The 18734-nt window shown below is 48.0% G+C and overlaps 1 protein-coding gene across 20 annotated transcripts in view; it reads left to right on the plus strand.

The window, feature by feature from the left end:
• Positions 1–18734, plus strand: part of ADCK1 (aarF domain containing kinase 1) — a 125889-nt gene that overhangs the window by 92987 nt on the left and 14168 nt on the right. For 13 of the 20 annotated variants that reach the window (XM_065549140.2, XM_005561915.5, XM_073997968.1 and 10 more), the window contains one exon: positions 7530–7646. In XM_065549140.2, coding sequence (XP_065405212.1) covers positions 7530–7646 — 117 coding nt within the window. Of the gene's footprint in view, positions 1–2621; positions 2793–7529; positions 8106–8546; positions 8611–18734 lie in introns of those variants that run through there. The other 7 variants (XM_073997974.1, XM_073997972.1, XM_073997973.1 and 4 more) reach the window with 3 other exon arrangements.

Consider the following 18734-nt stretch of genomic DNA (forward strand, 5'->3'; position numbering starts at 1 on the left):
TCAGGAGTTAAAGACCAACCTGGCCAACATGGTGAAACTCTGTCTCTACTAAAAATACAAAAAGTAGCCTGGCATGGTGGTGCAATCCTGTAATCTCAGCTACTCGGGAGGCTGAGACAGGAGAATCGCTTGGACCCAGGAGGCAAAGGTTGTAGTGAGCCAAGATCGTGCCACTGCACTCCAGCCTGGGCAACAGAGTGAGACTCCGTATCAAGGAACAACAACAACAACAACAACAACAACAACAACAACAAAGAAATGGGACAGAAAGTTGTAAGGCCAGATGTGGGTGACTCACCGACTCGCAGCAATGTCGAGGTGTGTTTGTTTTGTGTATTCCAATGTGGCACGGCTCTGCTGGATGCAGCTTTCTGCATTCCAGTGTTTCTCGCAGATGATAGTACAATATAAGCACATCCAAAATCTGCATTATGATCAAACTGTTTCCTAACATATCAATTGCATTGGAATAAATTTGTGTTTTCGAAACAAGTATTATAGCAGAACTGTTCTATGTAATAAGAGACACTTAATGTGGGAAACAATATCAGATAATATGAAGTCGCAGCTGTCAGTGCCCCATGAGAAGTACGGCTTCTATGTGCTCTGAGGATTCAGAAGCAGAGACTCCCATGGCCTACTGGGTCAGGGCAGGCTCTGTGGAGAAGTTGGCACTGGAGTTGGTTTTTTTTTTTTTTTTTTTTTTTTGAGACAGAGTCTCGCTTTGTTGCCCAGGCTGGAGTGCAGTGGCATGATCTCAGCTCAGTGCAGTCTCCACCTCCTGGGTTCAAGTGATTCTCCTGTCTCAGCCTCCCAAGTAGCTGGGATTATAGGCATGTGCCACCATGCCTGACTAATATTTGTATTTTTTTTTTTTTAGTAGAGATGGGGTTTCCCCATGTTGTCAGGCTAGTCTTGAACTCCCGACCTCAAATGATTTGCCCGCCTTGGCCTCCCAAGTGCTGAGATTACAGGTATGAACCACTGTGCCTGGCCCTGGAGCTGGTCCTTTTTTTTTTTTTTAATTAATTATTATTATTATTATTTTTTTGAGACAGAGTCTCACTCTGTCACCCAGGCTGGAGTGCAGTGGCGCAATCTCTGCTCACTGCAACCTCCACCTCCCAGGTTCAAGCGATTCTCCTGTCTCAGCCTACCGAGTAGCTAGGACTACAGGTGTGTGCCACCACACCTGACTAATTTTTATATTTTTAGTAGAGGCGGGGTTTTGTCATTTTGGCCAGGCTGGTCTCAAACTCCTGACCTCAAATGATCCGCCTGCCTCGGCCTCCCAAAGTGCTGGGATTACAGGCGCGAGCCACCGCGCCCAGCTGGAGCTGGTCTTTAAGGACCGTCCTGATGTTCTGTCAGGGCACACAGGAATTGGGGAGAGAGATGTATGTCACACCATGTTCTTCCAACACATTTGTCGTTCCTGAGGTGTATGCCTGTTTACACAGGGTTACCCCCTTTTTCCCAGCAGTGCAGGGCTTAGAGGGCTCTTCTGGTTGTCTACACTGAGCTTGGCTTCCAACTCTAGGAGAGATCACCCTTCCCTCTTCCTCAGCAGGCCTGGGGAATGCAGGAGAGGGGTCACCAAGCCCTCAGCAGCTCCATGTGCAGGTTCCAGAGCCAACAGTCAAGCCGTGCTATTCTTGGGGAGGATGGCTCAGAACATTGGATCAGGGAGAGGGGACACTATCGTTCTTGACTAAGGTGTCCTTGTGGCTTTTGAAGACGTCATGAGAAATGGAGGAAGTGTTGATACTTTTGCTCTCCTGATTGACTAACAGGGATGGAGCGACTGAAGATGTGTCTATTCTAACCACTTGAGAATCCACAGGAGGAAGAACCACAGCTGTGGTGATCAGTGCAGTGTCTTGACACACTGACTGTGGAGGAAGATAGAGCCCAAGAAGAAGTTTAGCTGAGTGTGGTGAGGGTCGGGTCTGTCTCCATTCTCACAATATGCTTGACTGGCATTTTGTTGGCTGCCATTGTACATGTGGATGTACAGACCCTCTTGTGTGCGTAAATCCAGGAGTGCAGCCTAGGTCTGGTGTCACTGTCCCAACCTTGGAGCTCACACCACCAGTTCAGTGAAAACTTGGCTCTTTTAGACAAGTGATAATGTTAACTAATTAATATAATGCTATAGAGTCTAAGACATGCTTCTACTGCTTATCCCATTTCTTTTATTCCTGAGCTTGTTGCTGTACTGGGAGCTGGGGTTTGTCCCTGCTCTGGAAAACTTCTCATCTAGTGGAGGGACAGACACAGCGATGTGTTGTTGTAGTGCACGTTTGTTAGCACCGTGACAGGCATTCGTCTGTGTTTCTGTGGATTCCTAACAGGAAGTACGTAATTCTACTCAGGGTAAAGGGCTCCAGTGAGTGCTTCTAAGAAATATTGACTCTAGGTGATATATATTGAATATCTCTTCTTCATCAGGAGCTGCTGCATTGAACACTCTGCAGGTACTGTGGTGTTGAGTCCCTCCAGCAGGCATCAGCCCATATTGCAGAGGACAGTTGAAGTAGAGGAGCTAGGGCAACATCCCAGATTTTCTGACTTCAAGTGTGGTGCTCCTCTCAGGATACTCTGCTGCCTTTTACCGGCAGGGGTGCCCCTCAGAGCCAGAACTATGTGAGCCAGACAGAACCATCTCCTCCACTGTTCCCATGGAAACAGCAAAATTGTCCCCTGGCTGGGGCCAACTGGCAAGTGCCAGACCAAGACATGCAATAATAACAATAACACACACAGTTTTCAGATGAGGATGCCAAATGGGTAAATAATGAATATACCAATTTGACCTGCTGTTTCCAAAACTTGCACACCCTTCCTAAGACAGTGGTGGAATTAAGGCTCTTGAGTAATTAATTTTCCCTAAACACATAACAAGCGGGAAGTGAATTTTGCACTGTGAACCCAGTTCAGCTCTTAAAACTGGAGATAGATTGCTTTTGCACACTGGCTCCCCATCACAACATCTGTGCATAATTAAGCCTCCGCAAAGAGTTTACCTCTCAGTGTGTGAGGCATCTTCTGGTGCTTATGTGGGGTTTAAGAACCTCAGCCCTGTGCTATAAATCTGCCAGCCTCAGACAAGCACTGAATGCAAATATGGTGTCAGGGGGACTGGGAGAGGGTGAAGGGACAGCTAGGCTGAATGGTTAAAGCCAGGCTTAGTGGATCTGGCAGTAGAGTGTATGTGCTAGGGGAAGGAAACAGGACAAGTGGTAGGGTTTCTGACTCACCTGGGGGACAACTGGGGACAAGGTGGCGGGGGAGAAGCTTTATAACCACAGGGTTTGGGACTGGAAGTGATGAGAGCATTTCTATGTGTGTGGAGGTGGGGATAGGTGTGCAGGGCCATGCCAGGGTTCCTTCATGTGAGGTAAGGAGCCCAGGACTCTAGAAATTGTGGACAAACCCTGAGGAGATGTGCTTGCTTTTTGGGAAGTATGATAGCTTCCCATGAATCTCAAAGATTAGGAACCACTGATGTATAGTAATTAATATATAACTTTTTTTCTTTTTTTTTTTGCAGTGTGCTTTGTATGTATTTACTCTTTAATCCCTACAACAGCCTCACAAGGGAGGTGCCATAACCAGCCCCATATCATCAGCTGGGAGACTGAGGCCCAGAGCGATCAACCCTTTGCGCAGGGTCACAGGGCTCACCACTAAGGGGCAGGGAATAGAGGTAGCCTGCTCCAGAGCCTGCACGTTCCCCCTCCGTGTAGTTCTACTTTGTGGGGAAGATGTGAATTTCAGTGAACTGTCTAGAGCATAACTCTCAGCCCTGGTGTGTATCAGAGCCCTCTGTGAAACTCCATGTGGCCGTCATAAGAGCAATCAATGTTTTTTCCAGCAGCTGCTAGTGTCTAGTTCCGTGTTGAGTGCCAGTACTCTGCTCATAGTAGTAGGAAATGGGGGCGGGGGTGGGGTCGTGCTTCCACTGTAACCATTATCACCATGTTTTTGGTGGGGAAACTGGTGTTCAGAGAGGTTATATAACTTACCCACTGTCACACAGCTTTTAGATGGCAGAGCTGGAGCTCCAGCCAGCAGCCTCACTCCAAATATGCCAGTCTGACCTGACTCCAGGTCTCCAGGCCTTCTGCTGTGTTGGACTCAGGCTCCAGGAGGACTGTGGGCCCAGGATGATGGGCGCTGTCTCAGACAAGCCAGGCACAGCCTGCTTCGTGGGCACATTGACCAAAGTATAGAAACAAAGCAGAAATGTGAGGTCAGGGCCAGACTGTGAGGCTGAGGCCCAGGGTCTTGGGCTGGAACTTCCCTAATCGTCACCCTCCTTCTTGGGGTCCAGATTGGCATCAGTGTGGGAGGCTGGAGGAGCCCACAGGAGGGAGGCCTCTGCTCTGTGACAAAGAGGTAGACCCTGGACCCAGGGGTCCTAATGGTCAGGGTGTGACCCTGCTTGTGGGGCTACTGAGCACCCTGGCCATGAGCTTCTTAGAGTTTCATTTTGCTTTGTTTGGGGGTGGGGTGGGGAGTGTGGGTGCTTATTGACTCTTTCAAATTTCTCTTTTTCGTTTTTTCCTTCCTTGACGGAAGAAGCATAGGACAGGAAATGTGGGCGCTCACTTTACCCCACACCCCCAGGTCCTCCTGCCCATCTGGTGATTTAGGGGCAGCTCACTTTTTTAACTAAGCAGGAGCAGTTTGGCATTTTGCAGTCATTTCCATGTTATGTCTGTCCAGGGGCACCTGGGGTTCTGAAGCTCCCATGACAAATTCCGCTGTTTCCCAGGTTTGATATTTTAGTCATTTCAGATTTAAGCAGCAGAAGCAAGGGGCACATTCTGTGGTTAGACTGGAATGGTGATGTCTGCAGGGAGACCAGAGGGGGAAACCCCAGTACACCCAGGACCCTGATGCACAAGCACAGAGAAGCTCCAGCCTGGGGGTTTTCTGTTTCCACCTGTGACTCTTTCCTAGTGGTTTTTGTTTGTTTGTTTGTTTGTTTGTTTGTTTTAAAGATGGAGTCTCACTCCCTCTGTCACCGTGGCCAGAGTACAGTGGCGTACTCTTCACCCACTGCAACCTCCGTCTCCCAGGTTCAAGCGATTCTCCTTCCTCAGCCTCAGTGATCTGCCCTCCTTGGCCTCCCAAAGTGCTGGGATTACAGGCATGAGCCACCGTGTCCAGCCCCTCGCTGTTTTTTAAGCTGCCACTGATGGGCCTGGCTAGAGATTTGACCTCTTGTCTCCAGAGCCTTAGGGGCCCACTGTCAAACATAGGTTTCCAAACAAACCCAAGGGAAGAATTTAACCCGAAACTATGTCTCATTCATTTGGAAGCCATGAACAAAAACAACAGGTAGGGCATGGTGGCTCACGCCTGTAATCCCAGCACTTTGGGAGGCTGAGACAGGAGGATCTCTTGAGTCCAGGAGTTCGAGGCTGCAGTGAGCTGTGATGATGCCACAGCATTCCAGCCTGGGTGACAGAATGAGACCCTGTCTCTAAAAAAAACCAACAAAGCAACAATAACAAACATGCACTCACTTTTTTAAAAAGAAACTTTTTGAAAAATGCCAAGCAAGTCTAAATTTTAAGTTCAAAGTATCAGTTTTACAGATTTCTCTATTGGCCCAGATTTTCAAATGGCAGAAACCGCAGGCAGGCAGCAAACCAAAATAACACCTTGCTTTCTTTTGGAAACTTTGTTCCAACTAGAGCATTTCACTTGTATGTACAGCCTCCATTTATCCTCAGAGCTCCTTACTGAGATAGGGCAGAAACAATTCTGCTTTCCAGCAAGGAAGACTGGGATGTAAAGGAGTTAAGTGGCTAGTCTAAGACACAACAGTATTAGCAGAATTAAGAACAGGAATTAAAGATTAATTAAGAATTAAGGACTGTTGACTTGAGGGCCACTATGTTATTGCTAGATGAATTTGGGTGGTCAGGGTAAAGGAAAATCTTACTCTCCAAAACGTTTGAAAAAGCTGCCCATGTTTCTTTATTTGTAAGAGGAAATAAACTCCTCACAATTTGGGGGAGACTTGGCATGCTGGAAGCCCAGTAACTCCTCCCTCCTGGCTATGGGAGTACTGGTAGCTGTCCCTTGCTCACATGGCAGTCTGGTTGCATTCCAATCTTTTGCCCGCTCCTGGAGAAATCTGTTCTCTTTTTGGCTTTTGAGTGTTGTGAGAGTCAGAGAGGGTTGGAGAGTGTATGTTAGTAATGCATTTGTCTGTAGGCAACTGAAAGCCTCATTTAGAATGCCTTAAACAAAAGAATTCATTGTCTTCACATAGCAAGAAGGTTTGCAGTGGTTGCCTACTGATACATGGTTTTGGTGGTTTGACAGTATCAGAGCTGGCATCTCAGTTCTTTATAATTTTTTTTATTTTTCCTCGTTGTTGCAAGATGGCTGCTATAGCACCAACAATCACATTCACGTTCACTTTCAAGGCAGGAAGAGAAATGGAAGAAGAGTAGCACTGTGCAAATACCCCCCCTTTTTTTTAATCAAGGAAATAAAAACCTTCCCAGAATCCCCTAGCAGGTTTCCATTTATGTTCATAAGTCAGAACTGTATCACATGGCCATACCTACTATAAAGCAGGCAAGGAAAGTAGGTTTTTTTATTTGTTTGTTTATTTGTTTGTTTGTTTGTTTTCAGACAGGATCTTGCTGTGCTGCCCAGGCTGGAGTGCAGTGGTGTGATATATAATGTCACAGCTCACTGTGACTTTGACAGTGATCCTCCCACCTCAGCCTCCCAAGCTGGGATCACAGACATGCACCACTATGCCTGGCTAATTTTTGTATTTATTGTAGAGACGGGGTTTCGCCATGTTGCCCAGGCTGGCCTTGAACTTCTGAGCTCAAGCAATCCACCTGCCCCGGCCTCCCAAAGTGCTGGAATTACGGGTGTGAGCCACCCCACCTAGCCCCAGTATTTTGTTTTTTTCATCCCTAGGGAAGAGCAGGATTGGGAATAGATGTTGGGTTAATATCCAATGTTGTCTGCCCCAGGAAACATGTTTTCCTACAGGAAACAGGCATGAGAAACAAAATTTATCATCTGGTCAAAATTCAGTCATTTGCTTAATACACACAATGCACCCATTACCCAGGTGAAATATTGGAGGCAGAGGGAGGAGCCCAAAGTGGGCCTGGTGGTGGGATGGGGAGAGGAAATATCCTTAATAGCAATGCCCAGGTATGAGGCGTTCCACGTTCCAACATTTTCCTCCCAAGTCCCAATTTTAGTTTTGGCTCTTAACAGTGTTAGAAGGCACTGAGGAGAGTCGGCAAAGCCGGTTTCTAAAGGAGTGGGTGGAGGCCTGCTGAGCAGAGGTGGAGTAGCTGGCCTCCCTCTTGGCCTGACTGTCCCATCCCCACTGTCAACACTGAGGTCCCTCCTGGGCCTCTTCTCCCTTGCTCTGGGAGGAGCCTCTGTTGCTGTCTGGCTCGCTGTGCCACATTGTCGTCCTTGCCCGACTCCCAGCCTCCCCAGACCATCTGACCTGTCCCTTCCTATCCCAGGTGCCCCGAATCCACTGGGACCTGTCCACGGAGCGGGTCCTCCTGATGGAGTTTGTGGACGGCGGGCAGGTCAATGACAGAGACTACATGGAGAAGAACAAGATCGACGTCAATGAGGTGAGGTCAAGAGCTCAGGGCTGCTGTGCCAGGGAACGTGGGCTTGGTCGAGGCTGCCCAGGAAGTGCCTGTGTGTCCAGGTGAGGCCTCAGAGTCTGGCCCCCCTGTCTTTAATGGGGCCCATTGTCTGGAGAATTATAAACTTTGAGCAAGAAAGATTCTTTCAGGTCATGTAGGCCAACCCTGTGCACATGGCAGCCTGCAGGGGCATGCGGAGCCCCTTTTGCCATTACCTGCTTTTCGTTTGCACCATCTGAGGCCCACAAAGCTAAGCGGCCACAGAGAACAATGATGCAAAATCAGTGGGACTTAATCCTTCTGGCTCTGTGGGGCCTGTCCGTTGTCTCTTCCCTCTTCCTGTCCTCCCCTCTCCTTCCCACTTCCCAGATCTCAAGGGATCAGGCAAAAAGGGAACAGCAGCAGCCAACTGCATCAGCCTCCTAAAGCAGGAAAAAAGAGGTGGGCTTTGTGTGTCCCCCCTTCCATCCCCCTTGTCCCAGGGAATACTGGCCAGTGGGTAGGACCTGTCCCTCAGTTTCTGCTTCTTGGTTGCCACAGGCTCCCACAGGAATGGGTGGAGTTGTACTTTTTCAACAACATTCATAATTTCATTTTTATGTTTTTGGAAACGGGGTCTTGCTCTGTTGCCCAGACTGGCATGCAGTGGCACAATCATAGCTCACTGTAATCGGGAACTCCTGGGCTCCAGCAGTCCTCCCACTTTGGCCTCACAAAGCGCTGGCATTACAGGTGTGAGCCATGTGGCCAGGCTCAACATTGATCGTTTTAAGAGTGTCTGCTGTATGCTAGGTATAGGTGCTCACAGGAGGACCAGACCCAGTCCCCAGAGCTTAGCATTAGAGTCAGATACACATCTAAATCCTTCCTACTGTATCTCAGGCAGCGAGAGGGTGTGAGCAGAACCCCAGGGAGAGTGAGGAAGAGGCACTGAGGCCTGCCACAGGTTGGTGTCCCCAGCAGGATGAGTAGGAATTTTCCAGGTAGTGGCTTTGCAAGAAGGGGAAGGGAATGGGTGAAGTTTGGCAGGGCTGGGGCAGGGTTCCTTGGGGTGTGTGGGGAGATAAGGTAATGGTCTAGGGTGTGACCTCGAGGCACTGTGGAGTTACTTCAGGGTTTTGAGGAGTGCAGCAATATGTTCTGCGCTCTGGGGTGGAAGTAAGGAAGGAAGGAAGGAAGGGAGGGAGGGAGGGAGGGAGGGAGGGAGGAAGGAAGGAAGGAAGGAAGGGGCTCACACCCAGTGGAGGTGAATGCTTTTTTGCTTTTTTTTTTCTGAGACGGAGTTTTGCTCTTGTTGCCCAGGCTGGAGTGCAATGGCACAATCTCAGCTCACCGCAGCCTCTGCCTCCTGGGTTCAAGTGATTCTCCTGCCTCAGCCTCCCCAGTAGCTGGAATTACAGGCATGCACTACCATGCCTGGCTAATTTTGTATTTTTAGTAGAGACAGAGTTTCTCTATATTGGTCAGGCTGGTCTTGAACTCCTGACCTCAGATGATCTGCCCGCCTTGGTCTCCCAAAGTGCTGGGATTACAGGTGTGAGCCACCGCGCCTGGCTGTGAGTGCTCTTTTCTATTCCACTCCCCATGTCCACAGGCAGTGCACAAAGATAAGCGTGAGCATATGGTCCCAGTGGGGAGAAAGCCATACCTTGGCTCAGCAGATGAGCCCAGGGGGATAGTAGGGGAGTGTGGTGGTCACACAGGCCGCCTGGTGGCCATGTGACCACTGTTAATGGGATCAGTACCTGCCTCCGAGAGGGGTTGTGAAGACTGTGTGAGTTAGGGTACAAACAGCGCTGAGCACAGTGCCTAGTGTGTGGCTAGCGTTCCAGAAGAGTAGCTGGGTGGTGCTTGTTGATTTCCTTATGTTATCTTTGGGCTCTGCTCTTTCTTTCTCCTTTTACCATTAGCGTTTATTGCATGCCTAACTCCCTGTGTCAGGCCCTTTTCTCCATAATAAACTTCCGAGGGTGGTCTCATTGTCTCTATTTTGCAGACAAAGAATCAGAGACTCAGAGAGAGAAGGTCACACGGCTTAGTAGAGGTGGGATTAAAACCCGGGTCTCCCTGATTTCACTCTTCCTGTTAGGCCACAAAGGAGGGGCCACATCAAAGCGCACAGAGCTGCTGCCAGGAGCTTGGCGGAAACGTTCGCTGTGGCTGGCTCAGGCCTTCTAGGAAAGCTGTTGTCCCCTGACTTAGGGAACAGTGCTTCAATAACCCATTCGAGGGACTTGGGGGGTGTGTGGGGTATAGGCAGGCTACACCGAAACAGATAGCACCCTGCTTTCCCCAGGGCAGCTTCGCTAATGCCTGAACTTCCTATTGGGCTTTTCTGGAAGAGTTCTGCTGCTTGGAGGGAAAGGGATGAGAAAAATAATTCCTCCTTCTATTTTACAGATGGGGTGAAAAGTTCTGAGAGAGAGCAAATGTCTTCCCTGAGGTCACTTGGCCAGTAACACAAGTAGGGGCTTCTGACTCTGCTGCCTTCACTGGTGGCTTCTAGGCTGGTACGTGGGAGGCGTTCAAGCAGAATACAAAGTCTTTGGTTCCAGTGGTGAAGGGATTGGATGGGATGGGAGGCCACCTCTGGCCTTTCCTGAATGGCCTTAAAGGGAAATAGGGTCTGTCGCCTGCTGATCAGGAAATATCCCAGAGGCCTCACCCCTGCCAGGTTCCTGGCATTTACTTACTACCAGCTGTGGAGGCATTTTCATTCCAGCAGCACCCTCAAGTCCATTAATCTCTTTGGATCCAGTGAGCCCAGAGCTGTAATGGCATTTAATCAGAGGCAATGTTGATTTTCAAAACAAATGCAAACACAGAAAGGTGCGCTCTAGTGTGGTTGTTTGCTTATGGCTGAGCGCGGTGCCTGGCCGGAGGGGGGCAGCTAGGCTGGAGCTGGGCAGTAGGAGCTGGGCAGGGCGTGCCCTCTGAGGCCTGGTCTCATCTGCTCCTGCCTCTGCGCTGTTTTGATACCTTGTAGACAAAGCCAGTGGTCTGTGCAGAGCAGATCCTTGGTAGACATCCTTTCATCAGTGAACGGGTGAATAAACCAGCCTCACACCCTAGATTGGCCCTTACCAGGCAGACCTGGGCGAGAGTGTCGGTTGTTTTCTTGTGGACGTGCAGAATGGGGCAAGCTGATATCAGAGTTATTTGGGGAAAAATAATAACTAATAATAATTATAAGCAATTAATATGTGCCAGGCATATGACGCACATAATCTCTACTCATTACAGATCTCCTATGCAGCATGTTATTAACCCCATTTACAGATGAGAAAGCAAATGCTCAGAGAGGTTAAACAACTTGCCCCATATCACACAGCTAGCAGGGGTAGAACCAGGGTTTGAACTCAGATCTGCATGACTCCAAAGTCCTTGCCCCTCTACCTTCTCCATTTCCCTGCCAGGGATCTATAGGTTGTTGCAAAGGTAATTGTGTGTTTTGTTTTTTATTTTGGGCCATTCCAAAACTGCAATTATTTTTGCACCAACCCAATACCTTGGGCTGCTGGAACCTGGAGCCACTTGGTAACTAACTACTCAGAGGAGCTGGAGCACCGACTGAGAAGCATTGCCCAGCACCAAGGCAGTGTCTGAATGTAATACCTCTCTCTCTTGCTTACATCAAGGATCACTTCATATAAACATTTTTCTGTTTTATCATACCTATCTGTAAGTAAGTGATTTTGTGAGGACGGTGTGAGTTAATGCACAAACAGTGCTTTGCACAGTGCCTGGCGTGTGCTAAGTAAGTACCCCAAACTGATACTGAGATGAATGTTGTTGTTGTCGTTGGGCTGTTTTTTTCTCTTCTACCTCCCCAACGTTTTTTTTTTTTTTTTTTTTTTTTTTTTTTAGCCATTAGTGTTTACTGACTGCCTGGCTCTATGTGCCAGGAGCTGTCTGCATTATCAACTTACGAGGGAGGTCTGATTGTCTCAGATTTGCAGAGGAAGAATCAGAGACTCAGAGAGGGAAGATAACTTACCTGAGGTCAGAAATTTTAATTGTATACCTCAGTAAGTTTCCATCTGGATATAATATGTAATGACTGTTCAGATAAAGTTACAAGTCATTTCTAGCCCCCTGGCAAGCTCCCGCATGTCCCTTCCGGTCAGTACCCTCCCAGAGCTGATGCCCTTCTGAGCGCTGCCACCACAGATGACCTGCACCCATTATTGAACTTCACATAAATGGAATCATGCAGTTTTGGGATCTGACGTCTTCGTCATCAATGTGGGGCTCTTCTGGAATCTATTTTGTTTCATTAGTCTATCCTTGTAATGCCACGCTATGTTAATTTCTTAATCCCTGGTCCCTGGCTTTTAGGCTTTGCATCACTTGGTAGCTCTTTGGCAGTCTGAGATGACGTTATTAAATACTTACTTCCGCAGAAACCCCCACAGTGGGCTATGGGCCACTACGGTGCTCTAAGTACTGTCACTTACCATCAATGGTGTTGGGAGTAGATTAGGGACAGGCCTTACTCTGAATAAATTAATCTATCATGTCTCTTACCAACCAACATCAAAGCCACGGCCTTGTAGAGGACTACGGGGGAGCGTGTGTGTGTGTGTGTGTGTGTGTGTGTGTGTGTGTGTGTAAATATTCCACAATCCTGAAAGTTTCAGATAAACTCCTGAGGTTCTAAAGTCTCCCTAGGACTGTGGTACTCAGCGAGCCAGCCCTGGAGTAACTCCCTCCTGAGGGCAGCCTGGCTGTGAGCATTCCTTGGGGAGGGAGGTACAGGGCTAGATAGGAGTGACAGGGGGCAGAAGTCTTACTCTAAATCTTAGGGTGTAGCATGACTAGTGGCATCTTAGCTGCTATAAGCAGATGTCTATCCTGGAAGGTGGCTGTAGAAGGGACCCCTCTTGAGGTGGATGGGGGTGGATCCAGACCCCCTCCAACCACTTGTTGTGTCAGCCTCACTCCGCTTTGAAGAGGCCTCCTCACTCTACAGCATCCCAGTCCCACTTGGCCAAATGGACTTGGATAGGGAAACACCGGTTTAGCAGGCAAGACGGGTAGGTTCAATCTCTGTCCTGCCGGTACCTTGCTGTGTAACCTTAGGCAAATCACATCCGCTCTCTGGTCCTCAGTATGCTTATCGAAGGTGTTGGACTAGCTAGGCTCTAACCAGGAACATTAATTCTTCAGCTTGGTGAGAGCTAAGACTTGTTCACCAACAATCTCTTTTAGAATCACTGTAGGGGAAAAAAAGAAATCACCAGGGGAGCTTATTTAACAATGCAGATTCCTGGACCCTACTCCAAACTCACTAATCCAAATCTGGGGTGGAAAGGATTGTAGAAGTTTGCAAGAATCTACATTTCAACAAACTGTCCAGGCGGTTCAGACACTCACTGAAGTTCAGGACTCCGCATACTCAAACATGAAGCCAGGGGCCCAGGCCTTGCCAGGAGTGCCATCTGCGCTCACCCTGCTGATCTGTACCTCCAGGCCCGAGACAGCCCTGCCCAGGGGTGCCCACCTGCCAGCAAGCACAGGCCTCGGGAGCCAGCAGCCTGCAGGGGCCCTTGTTTGTTTGTGTCTGTGAGCCCAGAAGCAGATATTACCAAGGGCCTGACCTGGTGATCATATTTGCCAGTCACTTTAAGAGCTGGCGACAATGACTGTCATTGATCTCATTAAAAGTAAAGGTCGTGCAGGAGTCCGCTTTCCCGGGCTGGATGGCGCCTCCCCGAGCCACAGAACCACTATTGATTGCCGGACCTTTATCGAAGGTTAATTGGATTTCAGTGAGTGTGTGTTTAAGATCCTGCCGAGGCTGAGGCTCAATTTAATTTTTGTGAAATTAGCCAAGAAAGAGGTGACGGAGACGGGAGTGTAGGGGCAGCAGGGACGGATGACTGGAGGTCTGGTGGGCAGACACTGCTGTCCGTGAAGATTGGGATGGGGTTTTAGAAGGGACACCAGCCTGGCTGTCCCAGAGACATGGGATCCAGGGGGCGAGAGTGCCAGAGCTCCTCAGTGGTCATTATGTGGACTTAGGTTCAGTCTGCTGTCCTCAGGGTGGTGCTTCCGGTGTGTGGTGCAGCCTCTAGAACCTGTCAGTCTCCATCTTCTGTCAGGGTTGGGTGGGGATCTGGGGCTTTAGCTGGTACTTCTAAAGTCTTTCAATTAATCTTTCTTTTTCAGAACCCCCAAATCTCATTTTCAGAGGTGCCAGGGTCCCTCAGTTTCTGAGCCTGCTTGAGGCTCAGCAGTAATAATTATAAAGCTCTCCTATTGCCGGCTTAGGGGTCCATGTTTTCTAGCCTGCCGAGTCACTTCTCAGTAGCTCCCTGCAGCAAACACAGTTTTGCTTATCTCACTTTGCCTTCTGTTGTTGCCTCTCTACTCTTTTCTTGTTGTGGTGGGGTCTTTGCCTTCTTTCCTACTTTTAGAGTCACTTTTGTGGGGTTCGTGAAGGAGTGGAGTCAGTGGCCTGGGTTCCACTTGCCATGCTTAGCCAGAAGCCGTTGCTATGCTTCTTCTAGTAAGCAATTCCATCCCGTGTCATTGCAGGAGCAGTGAAAGGGTCTCACTTTTGCTTTTAGCAAATGTTTTATTGAGCAGCTACCATGTGCAAGCACTGAGTGCACTTGCTATAATAGAGGTGTGAGCAGAGCGCGGGAGAGGGTGGGGCTGGGTGAGGCTTCATAGAGCTTGGGTGCTGGGTGGGAAGAGCATAGGGTTTCAGAGTTAGGGCTCCTGAGATTGTGTATTGGCCGGTGCCTTTTGGGTAAGTGACATCCTCTGAGTGTGAGTTTTCTCATCTATGCAGTTGGAGAGATAACATCACTTACCGCGTAGGGTCATTGTGTGAACTTTGCAAACTGAAGTTTTGTAAAAATAATGCGACTGTTACTTATTCATGAGGTCGTGATTCACAGAGACGTGTCTTCCTCCATAGAATCTTTGAGAATCCTCTTCGCTCCCCTTCCTGCCCGCTTGCCTCTATTTTCTGAGTACAAAGACTTGGAGCTGGGTAATAGTCGTCCATTAAGCCTGTGGTGGACCCCCTCCCCTCGCCCCCACTGTAAAAGCCATGCCGAAGTTTCTACCTTTCCCCTTTCACCACCTCCGGTTGAATAGGACATTTGCATTTTGGCTCAGTGTCATTTTTCCCCTGCTGGGCCTGCCTGGCTCTCTGGTAGAAGATGCCCAAACCAACACAGAACAGCTGCAGAGGCATGAAGACCTTCTACCAAAATCACCAAAAGAAAACACCTTCTTCCATCGTCCGTCCCTTCATAGCGTCTTGGACCAAATATCTAAAAGAGCTTGGGGATATGAGAGGGGTCCAGGTGCATGAGATGAGTTCCTGGACATTTATTTCCTCAACAGCAAAGGTGTCGGGAGTGGGTAACGGTGTTGCTGTGGAGTTGGCCTTCCTGGATGCAGGTGTTGGCTCTGCTACTTATAAGCTGTGCCACCTTGGTGAAGCTACTCACCCTTTTGAAGCCTCAGTTTCCTTTCGTAAAGTGGGATACAAGCGAGTAACCCACTGGATTGTTTGATGACTGAAACAGAGCGCTTGGCGCGGTGCCGGGCCCAGCATATGTGCTCATCACGTGTTGAATTATGCTGAATTCTACCCCTTGGAATTTTGTGGTGTCCTGTGGTGCTGGCAGTACATGATGTGCCAAAAGATGGGGGAAACATATAGTGAAGAAACCCTTTCCCCATTTTTCATGTTGACCCCGGTAAGGTGGAAAGATAGGAAAGTATTTCTTTGGACGGAGTTGTTGTCCAAGGCCAGAGATGCCAGACGTCTCTGCTTTTCCTCCCTTTCTCCGTGTCTTCCCATAGCCAAAGGCCCTAGGACCCCTCCCACCTGCGCTGGTATCTGGGTAACTTTAATGAGTGTCTCTGGCCAGAGACTTGAGGAGGCTCTCTGGCCAGAGAGACTCATTAAATACCCCATGCCATGGCTCTCTGTGATGTTCCTTTTCAATCCTAACCTAGAGAAGCTTTCACTAGGTGCCTAGGAGCTCCAAAATTAGAGTAACTTCCCAGTTTCCTGTGATTTTACTCAGCGCCTCTTCTTTTTATTTATTTATTTTCTGATATAGGTTTTCACTCTCACCCAGGCTAGGGTGCAGTGACATGATCTCAGCTCACTGCAGCCTGAATCTCCCCAGGCTCAGGTGATCTTCCCATCCCAGCCTCTGGAGTAGCTGGGACTACAGGTGCATGCCACCATGCCTAGGTAATTTTTGTATTTCTTATAGAAACGGGGCTTCACCATGTTTCCCAGGCTGGTCTCCAACTCCTGGGCTCAAGCCATCTGACTGCCTCAGCCTCACAAAGCCCCTTTTCTTTCTTCCTCACTATCTCTCCCGACACCATGTGTGGTCGAAGAGGTTCCCAGCACCTTTGCGTTCAGAGACTACACCTCACGTTTGTGAGTCCAAGATTGCCCCACCTATGGACAAGTTTGGGCTCCATGCTGGGAAGCTGTTTTTAATCTGAGGCTTACAAATCCCAAAGGTGGTTCCTGGGGATAGGGTGGAGATTATGGTAAAATGCTCTAGGGCCAGCACCAGTAGCTCATACCTGTAATCCCAGTGCTTTGGACAGGGCTGAAGTGGGAGGATTAGTTGAAACCAGGAGTTTGAGACCATCCCATCCTGAGCAACATAGTGAGACCTTATCTCTACAAAAAAATAAATTAACTGGGCGTGGTGGCACATGCATGTAATCCTGGTTATTCTGGAGGGTGAGGTGGGAGGATCATTTGAACCCAGGTGTTCGAGGCTGCAGTGAGCCCTGATGGTGCCACTGCACTTGAGCCTGGGCTACAGAGTGAGGCCCTGTATTTTTTTTTTTAAAAAAGCTCTAGGTCTGGTCTAGTCTTTCATGCTGTTGTACCTCAGAAAGCCTGGGCAGAAACTGGAAGAAAGGCAGACAGAGTTTGAATGATTAACCTCCTTATAGTTAATATCAGGCTACTCATGTGATTATCAATATCCTGTAACACCAACCCCCTGTTTCCTTCAGGGATCTTGGCCTTTCTTTTAAGACGCCCCACCAGGAACATAAATAGATTCTCTCTTGAGGGTGGGAATAAATTAATCCATGTAATTATATAATAATTAAAGTACTTTTAGCCAATTCAAGTTTTGAGAAAAGTCCAAAAATAACTCATTGATTTAAATATTATTTACTAAATTAATTCTTTACTCAGTCTTTTTATAGATTCCTGGTTTTTCCCCCTCCCTGCTGTTAGAGAATAAAGGCATTGCATAATAACTGAAATCACTTATCGTCAATGGCACATTCTTTTTATGTGGAACAATTAAAAGATTTCTCATTGACTTTTTTTTTTTCCTAAATGGCACTGTACTGTAACTTTAGTTAACAGTGTGGTTTTGGTTAGCTGACAGTCTTGGATTTCCCACTGAGACTCTTTTTTTTCAAAATGAAACATTTTGGCAGCTTCTGGGGTTGGAGTGGGGTGGTGTTCAGACGTCTCTGGTGCAGTCTCTGTCTCCAGGAAGAGCTTCCCTGTGAGTGGAGAGGCAGGATAACGGGGCGATCGAGGCCTGTTCTCTGGAGCCAGTGCTCCTAGGTTTAGACTAACTGCCAACCAAGTCACCCAACTTTCTATTTTGTGTCCTGATTCCTTTACCTGTTGACTGCAGAGGATGGCAGCGAGTGCTGAATCCCTTAGTGTGAAGGGCCTGGCATGGTGCCTGGTATAGTGTGTTAGCCATCATTGTTTGTCATACTGGACCTCTGTCAACTTCAGTAGGAATGGCACCAGGTTCAAGAGGCCAAAGAAGAGATAGTGAATGGAACATAGATTTAAACAAATGGTTTATTTGGGGGAACTTACAAGACAGTTCAGTGGTGGCAGGCTGGACAGGAAAACCACCACCACTTGTAAAAAGCATGCCGTTTAGATAGTACATTCACTTAGTACCCTGTCCTCAGCAACCTGCACCTAGCAACCCCTATTTCTGAAGTTAAGGCAGTTGTGTCTGCCATAAGTGTCTGCTTAAGTTATTACTGTCAGGTGTGTCTATCATGCACCATTCTAAAAAGATGGTGCGTCCTGTCATTATGCACATGCCTCCGTTCACAGGGCATGGGGCAGTGTTAGGGACACAATGATCTGTTCTTAAGCAAGACACATAATGTATTATAGAAGGGAGAGAGGGTCGTGTGCCCAGTAATGGCCTTAGGTTTCTCCTCAATGCCTCTGAGTGGAAGGGGGCTGGCTTCTTTCTTCTGGGAAACTCAGTTCCTAGAAAGACTAACACAACTCTGAGAGATGTTATCCAACACTTAGAAATGAGGCCAGGAGAGTGTGGTGTGGCAGTCTTGGGCATTGTTCAACCAGCTCCCTAGAGGATTTTTTTTAAATATCTAGGGAAATGTACATTTGTTTGACTTTGCTATTGACAATTATTTAAAGGCACAGACTGGTCCTACATCAACTTGAAGATCTTATCCAGTAGAGATGCAAATAATTTCTGTCTAGTATAAAAGATAACCCCACCCAAAGGTTACAACTTTTTTTTAATGCCTCGTAGAACAGTAACCTGTTTTTTAGCTAATCCAGAAACCTTAGTCTCTTATTCCTGTTTAAATGCCCATAAACACCTACTTTCAAAATTCTCTTTGAACCAGCCCTACCATCTTACTTGCCCCCTTACTTATTTATTTATTTTTGAGACGGAGTTTCACTCTTGTTGCCCAGGCTGGAGTGCAATGGTGTGATATTGGCTCACTGCAACCTCTGTCTCCTTGGTTCAAACAATTCTCCTTGGCCTCCCAAAATGCTGGGATTACAGGCATGAGCCACCGCACCAGGCCCCAATGTGTAGTCTTTTATCCCTCACCTTCCTCCCACCCTTCTCCCCAAGTCCCCAAAGTTCATTGTATCATTCTTATGCCTTTGCGTCCTCATAGATTAGCTCCCACTTATAAGTGGAAACATACGATATTTGTTTTTCCAGTCCTGAGTTACTTCACTTAGAATAATGCTCTCCAATTCCATCTGTGTTGCTGCAAATGCCATTGTTTCGTTCCTTTTTGTGGCTGAGT

Source organism: Macaca fascicularis, chromosome 7 (genome assembly GCF_037993035.2).
Source record: "Macaca fascicularis isolate 582-1 chromosome 7, T2T-MFA8v1.1".
NCBI classification, from domain to species: Eukaryota; Metazoa; Chordata; class Mammalia; order Primates; family Cercopithecidae; genus Macaca; species Macaca fascicularis.